The sequence below is a fragment of the Pyxicephalus adspersus genome, chromosome 6, assembly GCF_032062135.1.
Source record: "Pyxicephalus adspersus chromosome 6, UCB_Pads_2.0, whole genome shotgun sequence".
NCBI classification, from domain to species: Eukaryota; Metazoa; Chordata; class Amphibia; order Anura; family Pyxicephalidae; genus Pyxicephalus; species Pyxicephalus adspersus.
Genome location: NC_092863.1, coordinates 77,968,199 through 77,992,411, shown reverse-complemented (window position 1 = coordinate 77,992,411; position 24,213 = coordinate 77,968,199). Strand labels below are relative to the sequence as shown.

Genomic DNA, 24,213 nt, shown 5'->3' with positions numbered 1-24,213 from the left:
TTTATTTGGACTTTAAATATCTTATAAAGTGAAGTGGCTATGGGCATGCAGGAAGAGGACATGTATATATGCTATGTGTTTTAAACGAGCCTATTGTTCTGCTATCATACAGATTGGGGACTATCATTTTGGCAAAACATGCCCAATCCCTGCCAACATATGACCACTAGACTCTGGAACTGCATGCAGTCTAATTTTGGAGATCGGACATCCTATAATCCCTGGAGGCGCTGGGGTAAATGCTACCCTCTAGTGGCTGGACGTGCTGTTGTCGCTGGAGGTGCTGGGGGGAATGACACCCTCTGGGGGCCATGGCACCTTAGGCCATAGCTTAAGTAATTTATTGGGAAATCCAAGCCTGGACCACATCCATCCAAAAAATAGGTATATTTCACCTATGGAAATCTGTAATGGGAAAGCTTTTGTTTTTTTTTTCCATGTTAATTGGTTTAGACGCCATGTATAGGTAGTCCTTTGTTTTTATATGTGTTGCATATTAGTATATATATATATTTAATAAAAACTCTTGAAAATCTTTCATTTTATAATAATAGAATTTAGAATAGCAATAATATGAAAAAAATTATGGGATCTAAACTCATCATTAAAGAATATTAAATTCACATATAGGGCAAAAGACACAAGAAATACGATCCCAGGCAGCAAGTAGGCTGATTCACAAAGATAACACACCAGGGTTAGAATTCTTTCTTGGTTTTTCTTGTACTTTGCTTTCTTTTTTTAAAAGTGACAGTTATCTTCGGTGACAAATATTTTCAGTGACAGTTATTTTCAGTGGTTTTTAGTAAAGTCCAGGGATTGTAAAACTGACAGTTGGGGTCTGTGTTGGGCTTTCAGTTTGTGTGGATAGCTTTGGACACTTCTGGGGTTATTTGGAGTTCATTGTCCTGCAAATTATTAGGACAAATAGATGTAAAGCTGACTATTTCCCAAAGTCTTTGCCACATATTTACAGTGTTTGAGTGACCCATGATCCTGGATTCCTGGGCAGCCAGCTGCAACAGATTTGCAAGGACCATGACAGATTTATAATTAAAGATGAGAAAATGTTCAACTCTGAATAGACTCATATATAAGAAATAGTCAGGAATCACAGTTAGCTAGGTTATTATTATGATTATTATTATTATTAATATTATTATTATTAATATTATTAAATACGATTTATTTAGCGCCAATTTATTACACAGCACTGTAGACCTCCTTTTGAACCGTAAGTGACCTGTGAGTTTTGCATTGCCATAGACTTGTATGGAAATGTGAAATTTGCCTGACACACACAAAGTCTGCTGACAAAGACCTTTACATGCCTAAAATAAAGACTTCATGCTTTATGTTCTTTATAAGTGCCAGAACAACCTGTAAGGCTAATGAGGTGAGAATGATGGGGATCCTTTCATTGCTATCTTAGTCACTGTGTCTTTAATTCTAAACAAGGGCAACTTTTATCATCTTGGAGTGATCTATAAATTTACACATGAGTGTCAGCAGGGTGCTCCTTATGTTTCATTATCTGTTCTTAGCCATGTTGTGAACTGCCAAGAATACAAATTAAAGGAAAAGACAATCTAATGACTTACTGCACTCTATACAGCACCAATGGGGGTATGAGGGGTGCAGACCACACTGGATGACATCAGATCCAAAATGACACCCAGCATGGGTAATCGTCTGTCTGCGCTTGGCTTGCCATATCCTGGGCTGGGCCAGTATCCTGTTGGGCACCAGTGCTTAGTAGAAGGGTACCAGGTGCCCTTTTTGTGTTCTGGCTCTGTAAGAACAATTGTAGTACTACTTTAGGCGGAGTGATTTCTGATCATTGGTACAAGTAAAGCCCCAGGCAGATGGGGGAGAGAGAAGATATGGTGCACAATGTGGGGGCAATAATCAGGAGTTTTTATAATGCAATGACATCAGTGATAACATAAGTTATATTAGAGTAAATTAAGTTTTGTGATGTTGCTTGAAGTTTAGGAATGTTACAGCTTACTCCATTGAGGTATATAGGAAATTATGTTGGTATTTAAAGCGGAATTAAAGTTGCACTTTTAGGTTTGTATCATCAGGCAGATGATTAGTGCAGAAAGAGACAGGCGATGTCCCCTCTGCAATAATGCCACTTATCTGCCTGATCCCTTCGGGTGTCTCAAGCCAAAGCATGCGCAGCATCAGCTTTGATTGCTAGAGAACCAAGGCGCTAGAACGCGGATAGGCGAATGGATTTAGTTTCACTTTAATTCTGTTGATAGGTCTAATAACTAAGCTATTACCAAACAAACACAATGGGAAGCCGGGCATTGCCGTGGGATCACTAATTCTAAAATTCAAAATGATATTTAAAGAAAAAAAAATACTGACCCCCTATCCTCCCTGCTTCTATGTATTCATCCACATGGCTATATTCCTCCAGTATGACCCCACTGTTATCCATTGTTCTGTTCTTTCATTCACATGTTTTTATTCCTGCAGTATGAACCTCCTATCCTTCTGGTTCTGTGCTGTTTGGACCTCCTATCATCCCTTATTATGTGCTGTCTTCCACAAGTCTTGAGTCTTCAGTATTGGCCCCCAATCCTCCCTGGTTCTATGTTGTGATGCACATGTTTTTATTCCTGCAGTATTGACCCTCAGCCCCTCTGTGTCTGTTCTGCCATCCTTTTATCCTTATTCCCCCAGTATGGACCTCCTATCCTCCCTGGATCCCTGCTGTCTTCCACAAATCTTTATTTCTCCAGTATGGACCCCCTACCTTCCTGACTCAGTTCTGTCCATAAAGCTGTATTCGTCCAGTACGGATCCCCTTTTCTTGTTGGGAGTTCTTTGCCACCATCTATAATATATGTTATTATTAACTATATTGTATTCCACACATCCAGTATGACCCCTTTACTTTCCCTAGTTTTGTGCGCTCATCAATACCACTTTACTCCTCTTTCTTTCCCAACCTGTGCTGTTCACACCTTCTCATACCCCCATTATCACGCCAGTACCTCTATCAATAGTCTCCTTCATATCCATCACTTCCATTCATGCCCATTTCTTTTCCTTCCATTTCATTAGAAAATGCTCTCTGCGGTCTTAAGTAATAATATTCTTTTCTGTTCCACCCTTACCAACTGTACTTCTCTATGTAATCATTCCCCTACAGATATTTGTTAGCAAAAGTCTTGAATCCCGGACCAGATCCATTCCAGGTTTTCCAGATCACCCAGCTTCACTGATGAAAGTGTATCCTCTCCAGCCCTGGAGAGCTTTAATAAATCAGGCCCATTGTTCCCAAGGCAAACCAACAACTTTAAAAAAAAAAAAAAACAAAACAAAAAAAGTAATTTTGCGCAAGATTTTTTAGGGGAACATTGGAAAGGTAAGAATGTTAAAACCAGGTAACAAGTGAACCTATTATTTTATCTGTCAGTCTCCTTACGTAAACCCTAAAACTTATGAACTTTACTAATAAAGCTTTCTGGAGAGGGTTTTTATTTTTTTTTTTTGTACCACATGACTTCTGCATGTTTATTGTATCCTGGCTTATATTTTTCTTCGTAGTAGATATTAATATGTTTGTATACTTTTATTGCATTTACTGTCCCATTCAGAGAGATACTCATCTGTTTTTGCTCTGTGTGTCACCTTTCACCTGGACAGGAAATCAGGGTCCCTAACAGGAATAAATTAACGCCAAATTTTGTCACGTCTAATGCCAGGAAGAGCATCTTTACTTGAAAATATGGTTGAAATGTATATGTTTTATTAAACTTTCTCAAGTCTAGTAAAATCATAATGTGGAAAGTTTTTTTATGTAGATGTCCTCAGATGGCGAGAGCAGTAAAAGTCCTGATTTACCAAAAGACTCAGACCATGGCAGTTCAGTGTCTTCAGATTTCCAGGTAACATATCATTGCATATCATCACTTTTCCCGCTTGTTATGTCTGTTATTTTGCATTGTTGTAAGGGTTTGTCAATAACGAAAGCTGATTTTTAAAGCACAACAAGTAACTAATTGTTTGCTTTTGTTAGTGGTAAAAAGTATATTTAGACACAGTGCCATTAAAAGGCCATTCTATATATTCAAATATAAAATAATCCGAATATAAACCAAGGTACTTGTCACCTGAGAATATAGGAAATCTGCTTTAAATTGAGTAGAAACCCAAAGCAAACAATGTGGCTGTCACTTCCAATATTCATAACAGTAACCAACCAAAATGGCAATAAATTTAATGTTATTACACAATATTATTACACAGTATTTATATAGTGCCGACATATTACATAGCGATGTACAACGTTCGTAGTCATGTCACCAACTGTACCTCAAAGAAGCTCACAATCTAATGTCCCTACCTCTTGAGAAAAATACATCCAAGGTGTGTTATTTTTAAAAAATCAATTTGAAAAGGAAAAAAATACTTTGGGCTCAGTCTGTATATCTTTGATATTTTGTGCAATATAGTTGGCGACCAGTAGATGGCACCAATTCCTACATGTAAAGTGTGTAGCATGCTTGTGTCTCCAATGGGAAGGGTTTGTTTCACATGAGGACACAGCACCATCTATTGGTGTGACCCAAGTATAAACTGAGATTCCTTTTCTAATGGCAATTTGAGGGCAAAATATTCTTAGTATATACTATAGTCCTAATTCAAGTATGTGAGAATTATTTATTTTGTTGGGGATATGGAGGGTTTTGTCATAAACTAGCACTGTTGGTATGTATGTACCAAGTCATTACTACTGCTTAAAGCCCATAATTTATTATACCTGTCATAGGGGATTACAAGAGGCCGATACAAAATCCAATTCAATTATACAATATGTTTATATTTGGGTAACTTGATGCAACTGTTTACTTATACATAACTACATTTTTTTTTCTGCATGAAATTTGGAATTGTCCTTAATATCATATTAAAAATTCTGAATGTATATATGGCAAACAAATTCAATGGTTGTATGCAAAGCTTCCATTCTGTCTTAACACAAGTGCCTTGCTTAGTCTCTATACGGTGCATATTCTTGAAAAGAATTGTGAAACTGCTTTCTTGTAATCCTTCCTGTCCTAGAAATGACATCCATCTCCTCATTTCACTACGTGGTTAAGCATCTCCTATTATTCTGACTCTTTTATGACAGGATGAATATGACAATCTTCTTCGTTACGCTGTGGTAACTCCAAAGTTTGGGTCTCATTTCCTCAGGGAACATCAAATGACTGCTGAACAAACCACAAGTGACAGGTTTTCAAGTCCCAGGGAATCAGTGCGAGAGCAGACTCAAGGTATAACAAATATTCCGGCTCCACTGCACAGTGTTTACACTGCTGGATGACCATATTCCATTCACAACATTTCTAACAACTTGGATTTTTTCTTTTTTTCTATCACTTTGCATAATTTTTTCTGTTGCGGTGTAAATAAGTTAAAGAAACACTTTTTTCATTGTTCCTACAGTCCTGTATTGTATGGGATGATGTTGAGAGCCTATCCACATTCATAGTGATTGCTTTGCTTCTGTTCTAATTCCTAGATTAGACAAACTGCCCTGAATTTATATATAAATAAAACAGAGCCTTAATAGGAGTTAATGTGTAACTACTTTACAGAAAGAAGCCGACCTTCATCAACACCAGACCTTCCACAGCATTCAGAAAAAGAAATCCAAAGAGATAATCCTGCAGCTGAAATAGATCATCTTTTAGTCTCAAGAAATCAACCAGGTATTTTGTCCTGCCTGGAAACTTTTATGCTTTATTATTTCAAGAACTATTTCAGGCAAAAAATATAACAAATTGGTAAACTGCTGCTACTGCTATTCATGAGACACTGCCAGAATCAGAAAATCATCTTGTTAGCAATCATTCAAAATATTGCATGATTTATTGTAACTGGAATAAAAAAAAAGCGGAAAGCATAGCCATGACAGTCACGAAACTATGATGTTAAAAAAAAAAAAATAAAAGTGGAGAGAAACAACAGCCTCTATATTCCTCTTATGATAGGTGCACTTTAGTATCAGTTATATTCTTTGGTTGCTACTCTCAAAATCTTAAATTAAAACTCCCTGAACTGTATGTATAGCCAAGACTTTCTAGCATTGGATGAAGAGTGTAAGGATTAGAGCCTTATGTCCCCATTGTTTTCCTGTTACTTCCTGTACCAGGAGCCCACCAGGAAATAGGATAGTGTGTCTTGAAAAGTAGATTAAAACATCTAATATAAGCTTTTACATGGCAATGTAATTCCAATATTATTATTTTTTTAAATATATAACTTTATGCACTTTTAGAGGTGACCGTTTCATCGTCACATGTGAACCTGGCAGATTCAGCTGTGCTAGTGTGCGTTGCACATATCTTTTACAGAGAAATAATTTCCATCTGGTACATACCAAAATGTCTTCTTTGTGGTGCTGCATTGGAGCAAAAATAGCTACATTTTGAAATGTGAAATTGGTAATTGACTCTACATAGCTTGCAATCTTTATTTTACTTCCCACATGGTCAATAGATTTAATTGTATTTAGTTTGTCTTTTTTTTATCATTAAAGAGCAGATAGCATTTCAGAGATCACCATTTGCTTCAGGCCTGGAGGCTTTCTCTCCTGTTCATTCCGAAGAAATGTCTCTTCATGGATCATCATCCTCTTCCTCTACTAAATCACAGGTGGAACAGGTCCGCGTAACAGAACTCCCCATCTCTGCTGAAAACATGCAACAGATGGAAGACATGCTTGATCTATGGAGTGGTAACCTTAAGGTATACTGTTTATTGTTTGCCTTATATTTGGGGCTCATGTTGTACCTACATGTTGTGGGTATAAATACCGGTCCCTATATTTGCCGACATGTTTTTGGACCCATCATGACATCTCAAAAAATACTTTAGTTGGATGTAAGTAGTACAGGTTTTTAAAAGAGCAGTAAGCCACCTGAAGAAAGAGGAAAGAAGATATCAGCACTCTTCATATTCTTTTTAGTGATCAGGCTGTTGGTGTAGTTTTGAATTGTGAATTTTAGGCCCCTGTAAATCCTGCTTCCCTTTAACTGCTCCTTGTAATTGAGCTGTTTTTTTCTGCGGCCTTGGCAATCAGAATTAGGACTTTTTTTGCTTTGCCTTTGGTGCTGTGATTGCATAGCCTGCCTATATTTTGATGTCAAGTACATTTAGATGTATTTAGAGCTATTTTGTCACTTGGAAAAAATAGTTCTAATGGGTCATCAATAGCTTTCCATGTTATGCTGGCTGTTTAGTCATGCTAGACCCAGTAGGAATAAAATTGTTGAATTTAGGGGCTAAATCGGTTTTCTAACTTGACTAACAAATTTGTAGTACCTGTAGAAATATCCTCTTATCATACATTCTTGTTTCTAAATCAGAGATTTACAATTGGCAGTGTTCTCCCCAGCCCCTTTTAGCCGGGAGCAGCACCCAGCACTTTTCAGTAACCACCCGGCTGTTTTTGGGTGGCTACTGAAGAGTTGGGTCACAATACAGGGACTGCCACCCTCCTAAAATTTTCTTCCCACCCCGCTGGGTTGAGCACTGAATTGGTTTGATAAAAATTCTGTTTTAAAAAGCAATTGCTGTGCCCTGATTCCATTTTATTTTGATTCTTTTAATCTCTGCCTCCATAATCTTTATGGTTATACTGTTTTTCCCAATCCTCTGAAGCCATGTTTTCCATGCACTTTGCTGATAGACAAAAAGTGTGAAACGGCTAGCTTTATATTATTACATCTGTGGCTCTGGATGTGCATGTGGCTGATGGAACACAGATGAGTATTTGCATGGCTTCAGCCACATTCCTAAAATGAGGAATAATTCTTATTTTGGCGTTAGATTTGTGATGGAATGATGTGTAAACCCTTTCTGTTGTACACTTTCTGTGCCTTTTTTCCATTTGTCATTTATCCTAACTTAGACTCCCACCTACTGCTAGCGATGACAAAGCAGCTTGAATTTAAATGTCAAGGATTTAGGTTAAGAACTTTGAGTCTGTGACTAGCAAATCATTTATGTGTGTGTGTGTGTGTGTGTGTGTGTGTTTTAAAAGGTTTTGTTTTGTTAACAAAAAATGTATGAGACAGATTTTTTTTCCTTTAACCATAGTTTATTTTATTTTTCCTCTAGACAAATGTGATGAATGAGTTAAGGAAATGGAAACTCACAATAATTGAGAAACACAAGCTGGAGATGAAGCAGCAGAGTGAGAAGCATGCTGAGCACATTACTCATCTGAGCAACCAGATAGACAACCTCCAGGGCTTACTGCAGACCTATGAAACATCTATTCGCAGGAAAGATGAGGTAATGTGGGTCTGTGTAAATCTAAAATAAAGACTGGCTTATATAAACACACTCTAGTTAATAGCAGCAGATCTGTTTGATAAAAAAAAGATAAGGGGGTTATCAGAAATGTGGATTTGGGATGCAAAAAAAATGTAAGCAAATAACATCTCCACTTGTGCACACAATGGACATTGGAGATTGTCCAGTATAGACACCAGCCAATCTGCTGTTTCAGTGATGTATAAATGAAGTTTAAGGGATTCCTAGGTACACAGTACTTTAACTATTGGTCTAGTATCTATTGGTCCCAATGGGCTTTTAAGATTAGAACACATGGAGCTGAAATAGCAAAGAACTGTAGATCAGAGCACAGTCAACAGCCTTGGAGCCCTGGTAGGACTATTCACTAGCAGGGTCCACCTTGCCATTTACAATCAGGTCAGGACTGGTTGGGCTTTCCTTGTTTTGGGAGGAGTTTTGCATTTTGTTAAATAAGGAGTAAAGACATAATACAGAAAAGCACACAAACCAAAAAAATAGCATTTATTATGCAAACAGTAATAAAGTTTTTCATAAACATAAAAAGGTGAGTTGAATCTGAATCCAGGAACAGAGATATATATCCACTTACCAGTCCTTAATTAAATATAGTAACTGAATTTGATTTTTTTTTTTAAAAAAAGGTTATCACCTGGTAATTCTGCTAGTAACACTTTCTGTCCTGCAAAATATTTTCTTTTCCCCATAACATGAGCTGATTACTGCCATGATGTAGTTTATAATTGGGATTCACATACCCTTTAAGTAGTAATACAACCTCCTGATATCTAATAGAGAAGGGCCCCTGTACTCCAGCTCTAAGTAATCTTTGTATGAAGGTAGCCATGTTGGTTACTTTGCTTCTCCTGATGACTGGTAAACTCATGACGGGTGAGATGAAATAACTACAGATCCACAGATGGAATAAAGTAAAAAGCGGGAGATGCTAGCACAACAGAAAAAAAGCATTGTAGTGAGCAGTAGTAATCAGACAACAGTACTAGACTAGTCACATTGATATTAAGTACAGCTATTTAGTGGCCAAATGGGAATGTCTTGGAACAGACATGGGCCAGAAAGTTCAAGGCAAAATAAATACTCTTCAGTCCTCACAAATATATATAAAACGGAATTCTACAATTTCCTAAAAAAATGGGCAACTTTAGGAAACCAGCAGTTCATTCCAACCACCCCAATACCCATGTAAACCTGAGATATCTGGTTTAGAGGTGTACAGGTTATCAGATTTGTAGTTTTCCAATAGGGCAGCCTTTGGCAGGCACAATGAAAGAAATACATGAATTAAAATTTTTCAGAGGTTTCCATTAAGGTTATACTTAACTATGTATATGTCTAATATGTTGCCTAATGTGGACTTCGAACATATTTATATTGAGAGGAACATGATGTCCTGATACAGTGAGCTTTGTGTGTCATTTATCTCTGTCTTGACACAGCACTTTTGATTAATGTGTTTACAGTGAGGCTTGTCAATGAGTATATTTGTGTGTAGCTTTAGCTTCTCCCAGACACCTTAATACAACACTTTTCCTCCATTTATTCTATAGCTGCACATCCACATTTAATATTCAGGTAACAAATGAAAATTTTTTATTCGCCTAAAGTCATCTTTTATGTAGAGTAATTTTCTCGGTTATGAAGAAATTGGGATATTTAAAGCTGTGTTTAGCTTTAATAGTTGAGTCAAAGACCTGCAACAAGCATGCAGCTATAAATCGGAAAGTAAAAAACTGCCTGTGTTGGCTCATGTCCTCATCTTACCTGGAGAAAACAATACCCCAGACATACTTTAGGGTATGGCTCAAATGCCTTCGATTTTGGGCAGCACTAAAGTAAGTCAGAAACAGAATTTTATTCAGTAAAGGCATTTTATCCTTTGGTATGGACAATCTGCAAATGACCTAACGTAGGAATATGAGTTTCAACATACAGCTAGACCTTGTTGGTATAAATCTCAATATGTTGCCTACCTTGGTAAAAACATGCAGCTCAATCATCTGGCTGACATGATCCCCAGATGCTTTTTTTGTGCATATAAGGGGTACCTTTGTCTCACAGTGTGCATCAGTCCCATATGCCTTAATGTGAAAATTCAACTTAATCAAATACAAGCTAATTATTTACAAGAAATTCACTGTAGTTGCAGAGTGAAGTTTCACTGCACAAAACCTCATCATAGTAGATGGGTGCCTGACAATTTAACTCCAGCTGTGTGTGTGTGCAAAAGATTTAAACCTCACTAATGGCTGTGACAAGTAGAATGAATCTTCACATCAGGGACACACACAGCCAAAAAAAGGGATTTTAACTGTTTCCTTTCTATCCATCTTAAAAAAAAAAAAAAAAAAAAAAAAAACATACTTTGCTTGGGATAGATCTTTGAATGACAGGGCAGTCTTCTGTGTCACAGTTTGCCGAGTTACATATCTACCTTACATATATTTAGAACACACCACAAAGTCTGTTCATCATAACTCCTGTGTGCTGTGTAGGAGTTGTGATTGAAGATCCAAAGTGGATTACTCCTGTTGTTGGTGGGAAGATGATTGATTAATAAAATCTTTCTCCTAGGATTTATTGATGAAGGGAGAATTCTAATCTGTCAGCGTTGTTTAGCTTGTGTGCATTATAAATCTGTGGTATTGCTACATCGCCTGGTGATTTAACAAGCATGTGTCACTTTATTACTGTGTTCCCTTTACAGCATAAAGCAGTAATAAGTTATCTTCTATGTGAATGGGTCAGAATATAAAGGTCACTTCTAAAAAGATTCAAAATCAACAAGGTCTTATGTGATGGAAATAAAAACGAACAGGAAAACTGTAGTTATTCTTTAGGTTATGAAATACCAGGTACACTTGATCGTACTTCCACCACTGCTGACAACCCTCTTTCCCTATGCTGCCCTGCCATCACGTTTTCCATCTGGAGCAAAGTGATGTGACTCGTACTCCACTGCTTTTTAAAAGGAGAACAAATAAAAGATTTCTTTTTCTTCTTTCTTTTTTCCACTTTTTTAACATCGTATTTATGAAAGGATGATTTTTCTTTTCATGGTAATTGCAGTATTGTAATTGTCTTATAAAACAAACACAACTGATCCCCCCCTTGTAGGGAATGCTAACCGCTATGAAGTGGCAGTCAGATTGATTGCCAGATGATAAATGTAGTGATCACCATATGTCCCTATTAAAAGCTAATCTTTTGAAAAAGGGGTATACAAGGAAAAAACACATTTTTGTATAATTTTTATTTGTGTATAAATTATTTTTCCTGCTTTGTTGAAGTCACCAGACCAGTGGAAGGGAAGTGTTATTGGGCCCTGTTTAGAGTTTTGACCAGGCAAACTGGAAACCAGCAATTGGCTTTTTATTTGGCCCCAGTGGATGAGCAGGTCAGCATCATTGCTAAGGAGAGCAGGGTGGTGGTCAGGCTGTTAATAGGAAGTTCAGGGTATCTTGCCGATGTCTCATTTTGCTTTAGAAGCAGCTCTTAAAGTGTCCAAAAGACTATAAATGATTCACCCTGTGAGGACCGCATATATTGCTTGAATTTACATTCATTCTGGCAGTCGGTGCTGGCCAAAGGGTATATTCACTCCCTTGTTCACCCATCACAGAAGGGGTTGCACTGCAAGAGATATCAAACATACAAAAAAGATTTGTTTTGCACATGTTATACATACAGAGGCGTCCTTTTCTAGTGTTCAAGCCAGCATTTTTAGAAGAGGTCAGGAATGGGAGTTTCCATACTTACTCATATTTCATTTTAAATAATCAAATTTTATCATTTTGCCTGGCCAAGCAGTGTGTTTGTAAAATATATATAAAATGTGTGTGTGTATATGTATGTGTATATGTGTGTGTGTGTGTGTGTATTAACTACCTAACTTAACTATGTATTAACAAGTTTCCTTAGTTGAGCTCAAATATTGTACATGTTTTTTTGAAAGGGAAATCTGCCAGCTTCAGTAAGGGCTTGGCATGGGTGGTCTGTAGCCGCCCCATGTTCTATACCACTAAAAAGAGTGCAGTAATAGTATTAGGGATGTAGTAATTTTGAATTAAGGCATTTACAAGGTGTTCACACTGGATCCAGCAGGTGGTTGCAATAGATCCTGCATTTTCTAATGCTAGCTGCAGCATCTGGCAGTCGGTTGCCCATTTGCCACTTGCCTGAACAAAAGTTTTTGTGCTTTTCAACCACTTTGGGGAAATGCCAAGGCATTGGAGGCAGCTAAGTTTCATGCAGTTGTACAGAAGTTACCTCACTTCTCGTTGGTCCATTAGCACTAACGCTAAGTACAAAGAATAAAACAAAGACTTTCACTGACTTACCAGCATTGGTAAAATGTTACCGAAGACATAAGACCACATTAATGCGCTGCTTATTTTTATTGAACCCTTCTGTATGTCTTTTTTCATACCAAATATACATGCAGAGTGCTTTTGGTAATGCAATCTTTGAAAGATCTTTTCATTGTGGTATGATGATGATAGTTTAATGTACTTCAGCATGGCTCAGTGCATACACACTCTATGATATTTGTAATGTGTCCTGATTGGTCTGCATTTGTGTGTTGCTCCCGCTGTCTGCGTGGGTGCACAGTGTGCAGATAAGCAGCGGCAGAGCTTTGGAGGTGATTGATCAACTGAGTCATGTTTCTGCAGCCTGTAATTATCTACTGCTGTAGTCATTTGGTTTATTATGATTTTTTGTTTTTCCAATCAGCCGCTCATTATAATGAATATAATTACTCAATAACTGCAATCTAGTCGTGGCACAGGGTAGCTGTACTGTTGGTTTTAAAGCAGCAAGAATGTTCCATTTCACTTTTTCTTTGTGGATACAGTCTGCAGCTTTAGAAATTCAGCTGATAAATGTGTCAATATGCTGTTACATAGAAATAGAGCTCTTTGCACTGAGCTATTTTTTATGGAGCCTCTAATTCATCTGTCAGGGATCAGACTCACAGAAAACCGAGCAAAAAATCCTAAATGTTTCAAACAGCTATGAAATAGCTTTCCTACTGCTTACCTTTTAGAAAAACCTGGCATGGAATTGGGAGTTGTTCTTGACCTGGTTTGTAAAACCTGTATGTTTAATATCTTAACATCCTTTTTTCCCCAATCTGGGACAAATAAGTGATAACTGATGTGTCAGCTTTGCAATTTACGGTCTGCAGTTTTTCTTTTTTTGGCGTTGACACATTGAAAGTTAATAATAATTATTATTATTTATTATTGTTGTTAATAAACAGGATTTATAAAGCGCCAACATATTACGCAGCCCTGTACATTTAATAGGTGTTGTAAATGACAGTCAGATACAGACAGTGACACAGTAGGAGAAGAGGACCCTGTCCCAAAGAGCTTACAATCTAAGAGGTGGAGGAAGTATCACACATTTTATATGGAAAAAAGTTTTGTAGGTACCTGACCATCATACCTGTGTGAACTTGTTGACCTTATAATTTTAAAACCATGTGTCTTCATATGAAGTTGTCCTTCATGAAGCTGGGTGCTCCAGCAAACTTGGAATGGATCTGGTCCAGGATTCAAAACATTTGCTAACAAATAGAAAATGACTTTTAAGAAATTCATTCCAGGTTTGTTGGATCACTCAGATTTACTGATGAAAGTGTATCGTTGGAGAGCTTTATTAAATCATTTTGGCTATATAACTGCTTCACTGCTTCTGGAGAATTTTTAAGCATTTCTTTGGGAACGTTTGTTTTTTTTAGCCTAAAGATCATCTGTGAGGTCAGGTACTAATGCTGGGAGAGAATATTTGGTTTGCAGTTAGTGTTAGTTTATCCCAACGATGTTCAGTATGGTTAAAATCAGAGCACTGTGTAGGTCACTCCAGGTCCTTCAACCCAAACTTATCATGCCATGGTATTTTGAAGCTGGCATTGGTTACGAGGCACAATTAGACTGGAACATTAATGAGTTTTCCCCAAAAAGTTGTACCAAGGTGTGAAGCACATTTGTCCAAAATGGTTATGTATTCTTTAACATTACCTGGAAACATAGAAACTCCATTTGGATGGCTGTCACAGTAAATGTAATTGTCAGGTTTTGACTTTATAGTGTAAACCTGTATTGGGAGAACTGGTTAGGCTTGCAATGGATTGGATTTTGTTTGTTGGAGAGTGAAAATTACAAGAGATAATAGTTTTATTTACAGCAATGGTGTGTGGTGATACATTTACCATTAACTGGAATAATGTTCAGTGTGCCTTTCTTGTAGAATTTTAAAAATAGAGAGCTTTTTGTGCAGACCTTTTTTTGCTGGATTCATTTCAGCATTGGATAAATGAATCAAATATTTGATAAATGCATCACAGAAAATTCAGAATAACATATTCTTTCCCCCTCAGGTCATTTCTAACCTGACCCACGCCCTGGAGAAGCACAAGGAAAAGATCGAGCTCATGAGAGGTTTTACCCACTGGCGACTTCAGCAAATAGAAGCCAAACAAGAGGTAAAGACCAGGATTGGTGAATCATACATGCTTTACCATTTTTGAATCATTGTTTTACAACCAGAAGTATGTTTAAAGGACCATGGAGCTTGTTGAACTATTATTACTACACAGTATTTATATAGTGCCAATATATTACGCAGCATGAGCGAAACATTTAGAATATTAACATGTTCTCCTCTTTTGTACTGTATAAAGCATCTATTAAAGTGGAACTAAAGCAAAAAAAATCACACTTTCCTTTAAACCCACATATACCTCAACGGCGCTGGATTCTTCTTCAATCCGGTCCCACACCATCCTTGAATTTTTCTTTGTCCCAGCCATCAGATTCTTTGTTTTGTGTCACCAAAAAATAAAGGCTAAAAAATAGATTGGTCATTTATAGGTAACTCTCTGGTACCTTTTTTTGTAAGTTACCCTCTAAGACTTCCAGTTACACTCTAAAAACACAAATGTCAAACACTGTTTTGCTTGTTTTAGAAAACATTTGATACATTGATTCAGCATCCTTAGCATACTGTTAAAGATTAAGATAAATTCGGAATCTGTGGTCAGGATTCTTTTTAATCCGATGCATGTCCTTGGGATGTCTTATGTTTTTTGTTTTTGTTTTTTTCCTGAAGATCTCTCTAATATTTTTAATATGCACAATTTTAGGATTATGCATGCAGTCTTGCTGATAGACATTACAGAAAGGTATTGCTGAAGAATAGCTGGAGAGCCTGGCACTCGGCTATCGAAGTGAACTGGAAAGACAAAGTGGAGCAGGCATGCCGAGCCCGAGCTGAAGAAGTGTGTATTCAGTTGTCAAATGACTATGAAGCTAAGGTTGCACAGGTAAACTCTTTTATACTTTTATTCTTTATCAAATGAAAATTCCTAGTCCAATTTTATGTGCTTGCTGGATAACTGAACCACATGGTGGGTCCCTAATGTCTTCTGGGCACTAGTGGTAAGATTTGCCCTAAACTAGCAGTTGTGTCCTATTGCCAATCATCACACTTTCTACAGAATTTTTCACAGAGGAAAAAAAGGTTGCTATGGACCAGGGGTCGGCAACTCGCGGCTCTTCAGCCAACTTGTTGTGGCTCCCTTTGGCCGCTGACAGATCCCTGATGGGGGGACCCCCTTCCTCCCATAGATGCTGCGGAGGAGGGGGATTCCCCTTCTGGTACTCTAAATAAATCTACCAGGAGTCATCATTAGGATTCATTAGGAAAGTTTCACAGCTGTGTTTGTGTATGTGTGTGTATGAGTGCTGCAGGTCATGTTCTGCAGGCTTACATCTCTCCAAACCTCTGTATCTCCTAAACAGTATGTCATACTGACCTGAATTTTTCAGGGTACACAGGGGACCCTCATAGCTAGCTGTTGCCAGGACTTATTCTCCCCAGCTTTAACAACTTTCAAAATATGGGGGTCATAATTATAAAAAATAGTCAAAATTGATTATTAGGGTTGCTGTTTTAAAGTAAGTGTGTCTAGAAGCCTGAAATTAAACTTACAAAATATGGACCCTCAGAGCGACTTACATAGCAAGGAGGTGCGAACCCCAAATTTATACCTAGTTGTCACAAAAGTAAAAGTGTCATACTACACTACCCTGTCTACTTCCCTACTTTGAACCCCAATATCTATGGAATGGGGAGATGTACAAAACCAAAAATGTAGGTGCAAGTGGGGGACACCTGTGACTAACACCCCCTAAAATTTTATCAGTAGGCCATCGTCAGAACATAAAAAAACTCTGCCCATCAAAAACATCTACCCTGTTACACATTGCTGGAGGCTTCTAGCGCCTGAACACTAATTTCTCTGGAACAGGTGGGTACAGGTGAACAAAATTAGAGGTGCAAGTGGGGACACGCCTTAAAAATTAACACCCCTCTAAAATTTCATCGCTAAGGCATTGTCTGCCTCCAGCTTCTAACGTAACAGGATGATATGTTAGAAGCTGGAGGCTTCTAGGAGCATAGTTCAGTGTTTAATTTATTTCAAAGTAGGCCTACACATGCAAACTGCACTTCTGATTGTTGTATTCTGTTGTTGTAACAGGTAAACTTAAAAAAAGATTACAACTTTTAAAAGTTTATAAGCTGTGTTATGTTTTGCTGCTCCATACTATTTTTCTTTAGTGGAAAAGGGGGCAAAATGGCTAACCTTTACCTTTGATAGTAAAGGTTACCGACCACTGCCTTGGACCCTCCCTTCCCACTCCTGTACTTCCCCTCTACTCTCCTCAAGTCTGCACACAATTTTTGTTTGCCAAGTACCATTCAACCTTGTTCTTTTAGCCCAGACCCTGTTGCCTTGGCTCACAGGAGCTTGTTGCAAAGACATGATAATATTGAGTGCCATTCTCTTCATCATTCAGTACCGACTATAGAAAGGGAAGAAGAAAAGGATGCCAATCATCACGTGACTATACAGGAGACATGTGCAGACAATCAATGGGCATAGTTTTCCTGCTTTTTTAGCATGCATTTTGGAATGTACCTCAAACACAGGTCATCAAAATTCCATAGAATATCATGGAGCAGTGTTCATACCAGCACAAAGCCTGTATTTGGGCCTCCTTTACACCGAAATTCAGAAAAAGCAGTCAAACTCATACTAATGCAGGATTTAATGGTTTCTTTGTTGACCTTTGCTTTGTCTTGACATTATATTTAATTCCATAACATGCATTTTAAGAGTCACCATTAAAGCCACCATGTTCTGTATGAATTGGCTTCTATGTTCCAAAGAAGTTTCCAGACCCAGAGGGCCAGCTTCTGCCCTCATTTTGGTAGTTCTGTGACCGACATCTGTAAATGATGTAATAAATCTTTTACAAAACATCTAGCCTATATCTCATACTAGAGTTGAGAACCTCTAAAATGTCCCTTTTCGATAAAATTTAATTCCTCACTAGTGTGTGTAACTCCGCTTCTCATTTTACAGCTAAATGGAGCTATAGAGGAGGCAAGAGCAGAAGTACAGAGACTTCATGCGGAGAGGGATCACTTTGAGGGCACTATGAAGAAAGCTTTGATGCGGGGCGTTTGTGCATTAAACATGGAGGCAATGTCAATGTTTCAAGGGAGAGAAATCCACATGGATCACGGTTGGTAATTAAATATGGTTGGTTGAATTGGAGCAGTTGGGACTGCAGTTGAGCTCACAACAGAATGCTGCCAGCAGTGGAAAGTGATAATTTATTGTGTGTAATATAAATTAATTCACTTTCCAGGGGCCTAGTAAACTGTTTTTAAATATGACCTCTGTTCTTGAACCAAGAACTATAGATCTTTCTGTGCAGAGCTACGAGGCTTGTACAAAGACCTGAGATATGAAATACATTACAATCATTCATCAAGGTTTAAGAATTACTGCAATCTCTCAGTGTGATTACACTGCTTTCCTTTTAGAGTTTATACACTGCAGTGGAGCTGAATGGTCTGTGTCTTGGCCTTGTGTTTAACATGCCCAAAGGTAAAATAATGCCTATACTAGAGTCTGTGACCCATTATTTGATCGAGACCTGTAGTTCATAAATGAAATTGTATTAACAAGCTGACCACCAGATGACACTGTAACACCAGTTACATACTTCCAGTGCTAGCAATCAGATACTTAACATAATTCTGAAGGAAAAAGCAAGAACTAAGACATTTACTCATCCAGGAAAAACAAGTCTGGGCCTTTAATTTGTGTGCATACTTCTTTTTCTTATTTATCCTCTTAACCTTCAGCTCCTTTAAGTTTTCTGCACATTTTAGCCTTAAAGCAAAAGTGAACCCAAAACAAAAACAAAATCACACCTTCAATCCCACAGATCAGCCTGTCGGGAGGTTTCTTCCATCGGGTCCCACGTCATCCCAGTATCAGTCTTCCGCCTGGCGCAGAGGGAGCGCCAGGAGCCGCCATCTTCTCCTCTCTTCTACTGCCTTGTTCTTCCTTTGTCACTCAATCTCGCACTGTGCAGGCAAGAGACCGGGTGACGTGAAATGGGGAAAAAACTTGCTGATCTCACTGTGCATGCGTGAAATCGCCAATTTTTTCCCTATTAATGGAAACGACTCCACCATCTTTTGTCTTCTTCGGTCTTCCTGCTATGTCATCCGATCTTGCACTGTGAAGGAGCGAGATTGGGTGATGTAGCCCGCTGTAAAAAAAAAACAATCTCTCTGTGCATGCAAGAAAATGCCCCTTCTTTCCTGATCTGGGGCAAGCACAGAAGGAGCAGCTAAGAGCCTCCTGGGATGCCTGACGTAGGTATCTCGAGAGACTCTGCGCTCCCATTCATTCTTGATCACCTAGGCCAGGGGTGGCAAACTCTGGCCTGGGGGCCAAATCTGGCCCTCAAGGTCCTCTTTCTTTTGGCCCCCCAAAGAATTAAAAAAATGAACTACATCTGGCCCACCTGCCCTCGTTACCACCTCACATCATCATTTTCAATACATGCAATACATAGACATTGTTTCTGTACACCCATCATGTTATACAAAGCCTAGGCAAATGATCACATGGTGCCTGACTACCAGGGGCATTGTGTTTGTTTCAATCCATTAGAGACTTCATAGTGTAATATTTAGTGTCAGACAAACTTGTGATGTGAGAGGATGAACAACAAACAGCATGCATTGATAGATAGATAGAAATTAGTCTTTTCAACCCTAAAGTGTGTGTAGAGGGGTTTGTTGTGGTTAGTTATGGATGAAGTAGTAAACTTCCTCAATTTTTTTAAATAAATTTCAAGTTTGGCTCCCGACTTGGTCTAAGTTTTTAATTTCAGCCCTCTGTGTATTTGAGTTTGACACCCCTGACCTAGGCGATCAAGAATTAGGGGGGCAGTGCTGTACCCTTTTTTTCTTTTCTTGGGGATACTTTCACCAAAGAAAAGAGGAAGTGTTTGATTACATTGTTAAAAAAAAGCATTCCTGTGAGCAGTTGTTCTTTTTCCAGTCCACAATGAATTGAAATATGTTTTAGATTTCTGTATATTTTGTTTTTTTCAGTTAGTTAAATAGTAACTGTACATCTTTCCAGCAGATCCTCCATCAAGGAGGGAAGACCTTGGCTCCAGTCCTTCTGTGACATTTCAGCAACCACCATCTTCTGCTCCGCTGATTTCCTCCCAACATGATGTCTCTTCACCTGTCCACACTCCAGCTGGTCCTTTAGAGCAAAATGTGAGTGGAAAACTTTTGGCTGGTTATATAAATAATTACATAATATATTTATACATGTAATTAAATATTAATTTACCATAATGTAATAATGGTAGGATTACTGGGGCCCGAGAGCAGCATACAAATAGATAACATTTAAGAGCAGGATTTTCAGGAACAGCCAGTGATGCAGATACCCTTTTATACACTAAAGCAAGTTTGAAAGCTTCTAGAAATGATTTCTTTATATGCAGATATTTCTTATCATCCCTGCTGCTCTAGAATATTTACTTGGATAAGGTGGGTTCACCAGGAGTCCCCTCACGCTTGTTCATGCCAGACGCAGTTGTAGATTATAGGTTAGGCACATTAGATTCCTTCTGACATCTGCAGCATGTCCTTAAAATTGCTAAAATATGAATTTATTTAATATATTTTAAAAAATTCATCTTATTGTCCTGCATGTTTGTTCATTATTGGTATTGAAAGCTATGTTTTTTTTTTTCAATTTAGTTCCGACCTTATGTTGGTCCATCAAATATTTCCCAATCTAAAGATGATGGGAGCACTCCGGTTGTAATTTCTGCTACGACTTCTGGATCAAGTATATTATCCACACAGAAACTGGTAATGATTCAATAAGGCAATTAAGCTTCTCTTTCAGATATCCAGTTTGGTAAAAAGCCAGAATATACCTTCTGTTTCTACTCCTAAAGTACGGCCTTCAGCAGTGATTTTATCTGCACAGAGCATTCTTCACCTCCATACAGATTCTGTTCGCTCTTTCCAGTCTTTATTCATCATTTCAAAATGATCTTTATTACTTCCTGTCATTTGAAACTCCAGTTCATGCCCCCATGTATCCAGAATTCTAGAGGGGACAGTAAAGAGTATCCAATGCATGGATCTCCACTACTTATTAGAGATCATAGCAATACAACCAAGCCCAGATTTACAGGATTTATTTAATGCCTTAAAAAACTGAATACAACTTTAGTTCTCCTACCACCATCACTGGTGTCATCTTTATTCTATGTTTCTCCAAATGCTCATTCACAAGCTGCAGTCTGTTATGAAGCTGTGGCAGTGTGACATTGGCATGACTCCATTGTTGGTGTCTCTCATACATGCAGCAGCGGTGTCATCAGGGTGTCTGTGTATCATCTAGTACGGTTACCGCATGAGCAAAGGTGACAAATTTCTTCTTAGCCATGGTAATCATCCATGGACCCCTGTTGTCGTGCTGTTTGTTCAGCTTTAGGTTATTAGTCAGTTCAACAAAAGAAAAGAAAAATTGACAAACATTTACTTCTTTTAAAAGTCTCCCAAAATTTGTCTGGAAGTTTTAAAACACTTAGACATTTTTTTAGTGGGCAATAAAGTATTTGCTTTAACTTTAGTACACGTCATTGTGTTAGGATATTACCTGTGCAATGCTTACTTAAAAATGTTGTACAAATGAAAATTTTAGTACTTGGTATAAAAACCTGGATGAAATTTAGATTTAGAATCTCCCCCCCTATTTATTGTAAATATGAGAAAAATAATAAATATACCTAAATTATTTGTTTGATATATTTTATTACAGATAAAGTTATATTGTGCACTGTAATGAAGATTGTGGCATGGCTGTCTAATGGTTTTGTATTTCAGCCTATGACAAGAGTTGTGACGTCAGCACAGCAGAAAGCCGGTAGGACTATATCAGCCCGGGTTACTGCACGCTCAGATCTAGCACAGAAGATCAGTAAGCCAGGGGCTAACATCACCTCGATGGGAGTGTCTCCTCCAATGAGCTCCATTGTGGTGGAGAAACACCATCCAGTTACTCAGGTAATTTGATTTGTAGCTAATTTACATAATACTGAAAATACTGAGAATAGGTCAAACAATTTCTGATGACAGATCTGATCAATGTGAAAAGTTGGTGGTTTATGAAGTAACTGCAACATTTGTACTAAGTCTGATATATTTATGAGAACCACAAAGGGTTTTAGGAAAACTTAAGTGTTTTTAAAATGTTTTTTTTAGGCATTAGGAAAGGTTAATTCATTCTGTCCAAGGCCATTAAAGTCATGAATACATATTGTTGGTGTTTTGGTGTTTCCTTTTTTCCAGCACAATTTATTATGTATTGTTTCATGTTGAATACCTTGCCCTGGCATGTTGTCATAGACTTATAAACCTTCTCATATTCTGTTCACTTGTGAAGGCATATCCAATATCACGAAGAATATAAGACATACAAACAGACGTTATTGTGGACCTTTAAGGCACCTTCTATCAGTGAATTTTCATAAATATTTTCAAACAGTCATAATGTATATAAATATTAAAAATAGTTGTACAAACATCATTGGACATGTATACTATACAATACAGTCTAATAAATCTTTTGACGCATTTAACAAGGTATACTTGTTCAGGAAAAAATTATGAAACTGCAACATCCAAATTTTACAGAAACATCCACAGTAATGTCTGTTTGTATGTACCTCCTGTATTTCTCCCATGACAGGTCTTCTTTATTAGTGTTTAGGACTGATGAAGCTTTATGGCAGATAGTTTGTCGGGGATATGTGCTCTTTAATACTGTCATATAATCACTTTTTCTTACCAGATGATACATCCATGCCATATGTTGTTTGTAGGGGTCTTCCTTATGTACATTTTTAAGTATTTATTTTTCTGTCTTTACAGCAAACAATTGCTCAGGCCACAGCATCAAAATATCCCCGCTCAGCATTGCAGAGTTCCAGCTCCATGAGTGGCAGAGGAACCGGGCATAGTACACGGGCATCACAAGTTCACAGCAGTGTCCATTCCATTAAAGTCGTTGATTAATCTACTTTGACCATAGTCTATCCAGCAGTGAGATTTCCTAATATTCACAAGATATCCAAGTGTGATGAGATGAATTGGCTCCACCTTTTCATCTGTTTTATGTCTTTTTATAATTGTCTTATTGATTGCAGTGATTGAGTGCCTTAAGATAGCTGTATAATATTTATTGCCAACTTATTTTTGTGTTTTTCAAATTATTTGGGGTTTGCCAAATAAAACCTGTCAAGATACCTGTAACAATTAAGCCTTCAAACTAGCACTATAGTGGGTAGTTTAGAAATATTTATTTGTGGGCACATGGCTGTGTGTTGTGCCCCAGAATTATGACTCCTTTGAGGAGGTGGAAAATAGCTGCTTCCAGTGCTGGGTAGGTTACTTGGCTGTGACAAAACAGGTTCCCTTTAAATAAAACAAGCAGTGGCTGCATTTTATTTTAAATATTTTATTACTTTTTTAAATCTAACTCATTGTATTAGTATTGTTTTATAATAAAGAATATTTTTATTATGTTTTCTTTTGCCAATGCTTTAGCGTTTTTCAACATATGTATCAAACAATATGTACAAAAATGAGCCCAGTACTACAGTATTCCAGACTGAGTGAAGTAATCAAACACAGGCACATGCACCACTCCAGATCAGCCTGCACCAACCAGGCAGGGTAAGGAAAGGTCCAGCTTGTCCACAGCCATCACAACATGAAACCAACAGAAATGACATTTACCGCATCAAGAAATATATTTATTTATATATATTTCTGCACAAAAAAATTGAGCACAGGCTAAAAGCTTTAGGAGGTTTCACTCTTCTGCTGCCTTCCTTATGTCAGCCAATAGAGCCAGGTCCTCCTGAGACCCCTCTGCAGACTACACTGCAGCTGGTCAGTGGGAGCTGGTCCAGGACACACTGCAGCCAGTTTGCCTTAATCAAAGTTCAGCATCTGTGCTTTTTATCTTGTGTTCCTGTTTTTTCAAGAAACTTTCTTCTAGTAGTGGAAAATTATGCAGTCTTCCCTTTCAGTACATATATAATTGAGCCATTAATTTAGTTTATTTCACATTGATCTTTACAAAACAGACAAGTCTGCAGTACCTTTTGGTATGACAGCACCTCCTTGCCTGTCCATTTATCATATGCGAACAGACAAAGGGGAGACAAAGGAAACATTTCTTTTCCCTGAAAAAGGTGAATGCATGGACTACATAAAAGGAATAAGGTGCAGAGCTGAGAACTGTTGTTATTATTATTAATAAACTGGATTTATATAGCGCCAACATAATATGCAGCGCTGTACATTAACTGTTGACCTGCAATACCACTAGATTAGATGACCTCCGTCCTAAGAGAAACATGTGTT

The 24,213-nt window shown here is 37.8% G+C and overlaps 1 protein-coding gene across 4 annotated transcripts; it reads left to right on the top strand.

The window, feature by feature from the left end:
• Positions 1-2,378: 2,378 nt before the first annotated feature.
• POC5 (POC5 centriolar protein) lies at positions 2,379-23,382 on the top strand. Of its 4 annotated transcripts, none has more exons than XM_072416283.1 (13): positions 2,379-3,385; positions 3,825-3,908; positions 5,221-5,300; positions 5,625-5,738; positions 6,569-6,777; positions 8,152-8,328; positions 14,753-14,857; positions 15,518-15,697; positions 17,804-17,966; positions 19,892-20,034; positions 20,527-20,640; positions 21,667-21,846; positions 22,714-23,382. In XM_072416283.1, the coding sequence occupies exons 2-13, from the start codon at positions 3,835-3,837 to the stop codon at positions 22,855-22,857; spliced, it is 1,683 nt and encodes a 560-aa protein (XP_072272384.1). In that variant the 5' UTR covers positions 2,379-3,385; positions 3,825-3,834; the 3' UTR covers positions 22,858-23,382. The 4 variants fall into 4 exon arrangements, with proteins under 4 accessions (XP_072272384.1, XP_072272381.1, XP_072272383.1 ...); XM_072416280.1 differs by having other exon boundaries at positions 5,156-5,300; XM_072416282.1 differs by lacking the exon at positions 2,379-3,385 and having other exon boundaries at positions 3,404-3,908.
• Positions 23,383-24,213: the final 831 nt, after the last annotated feature.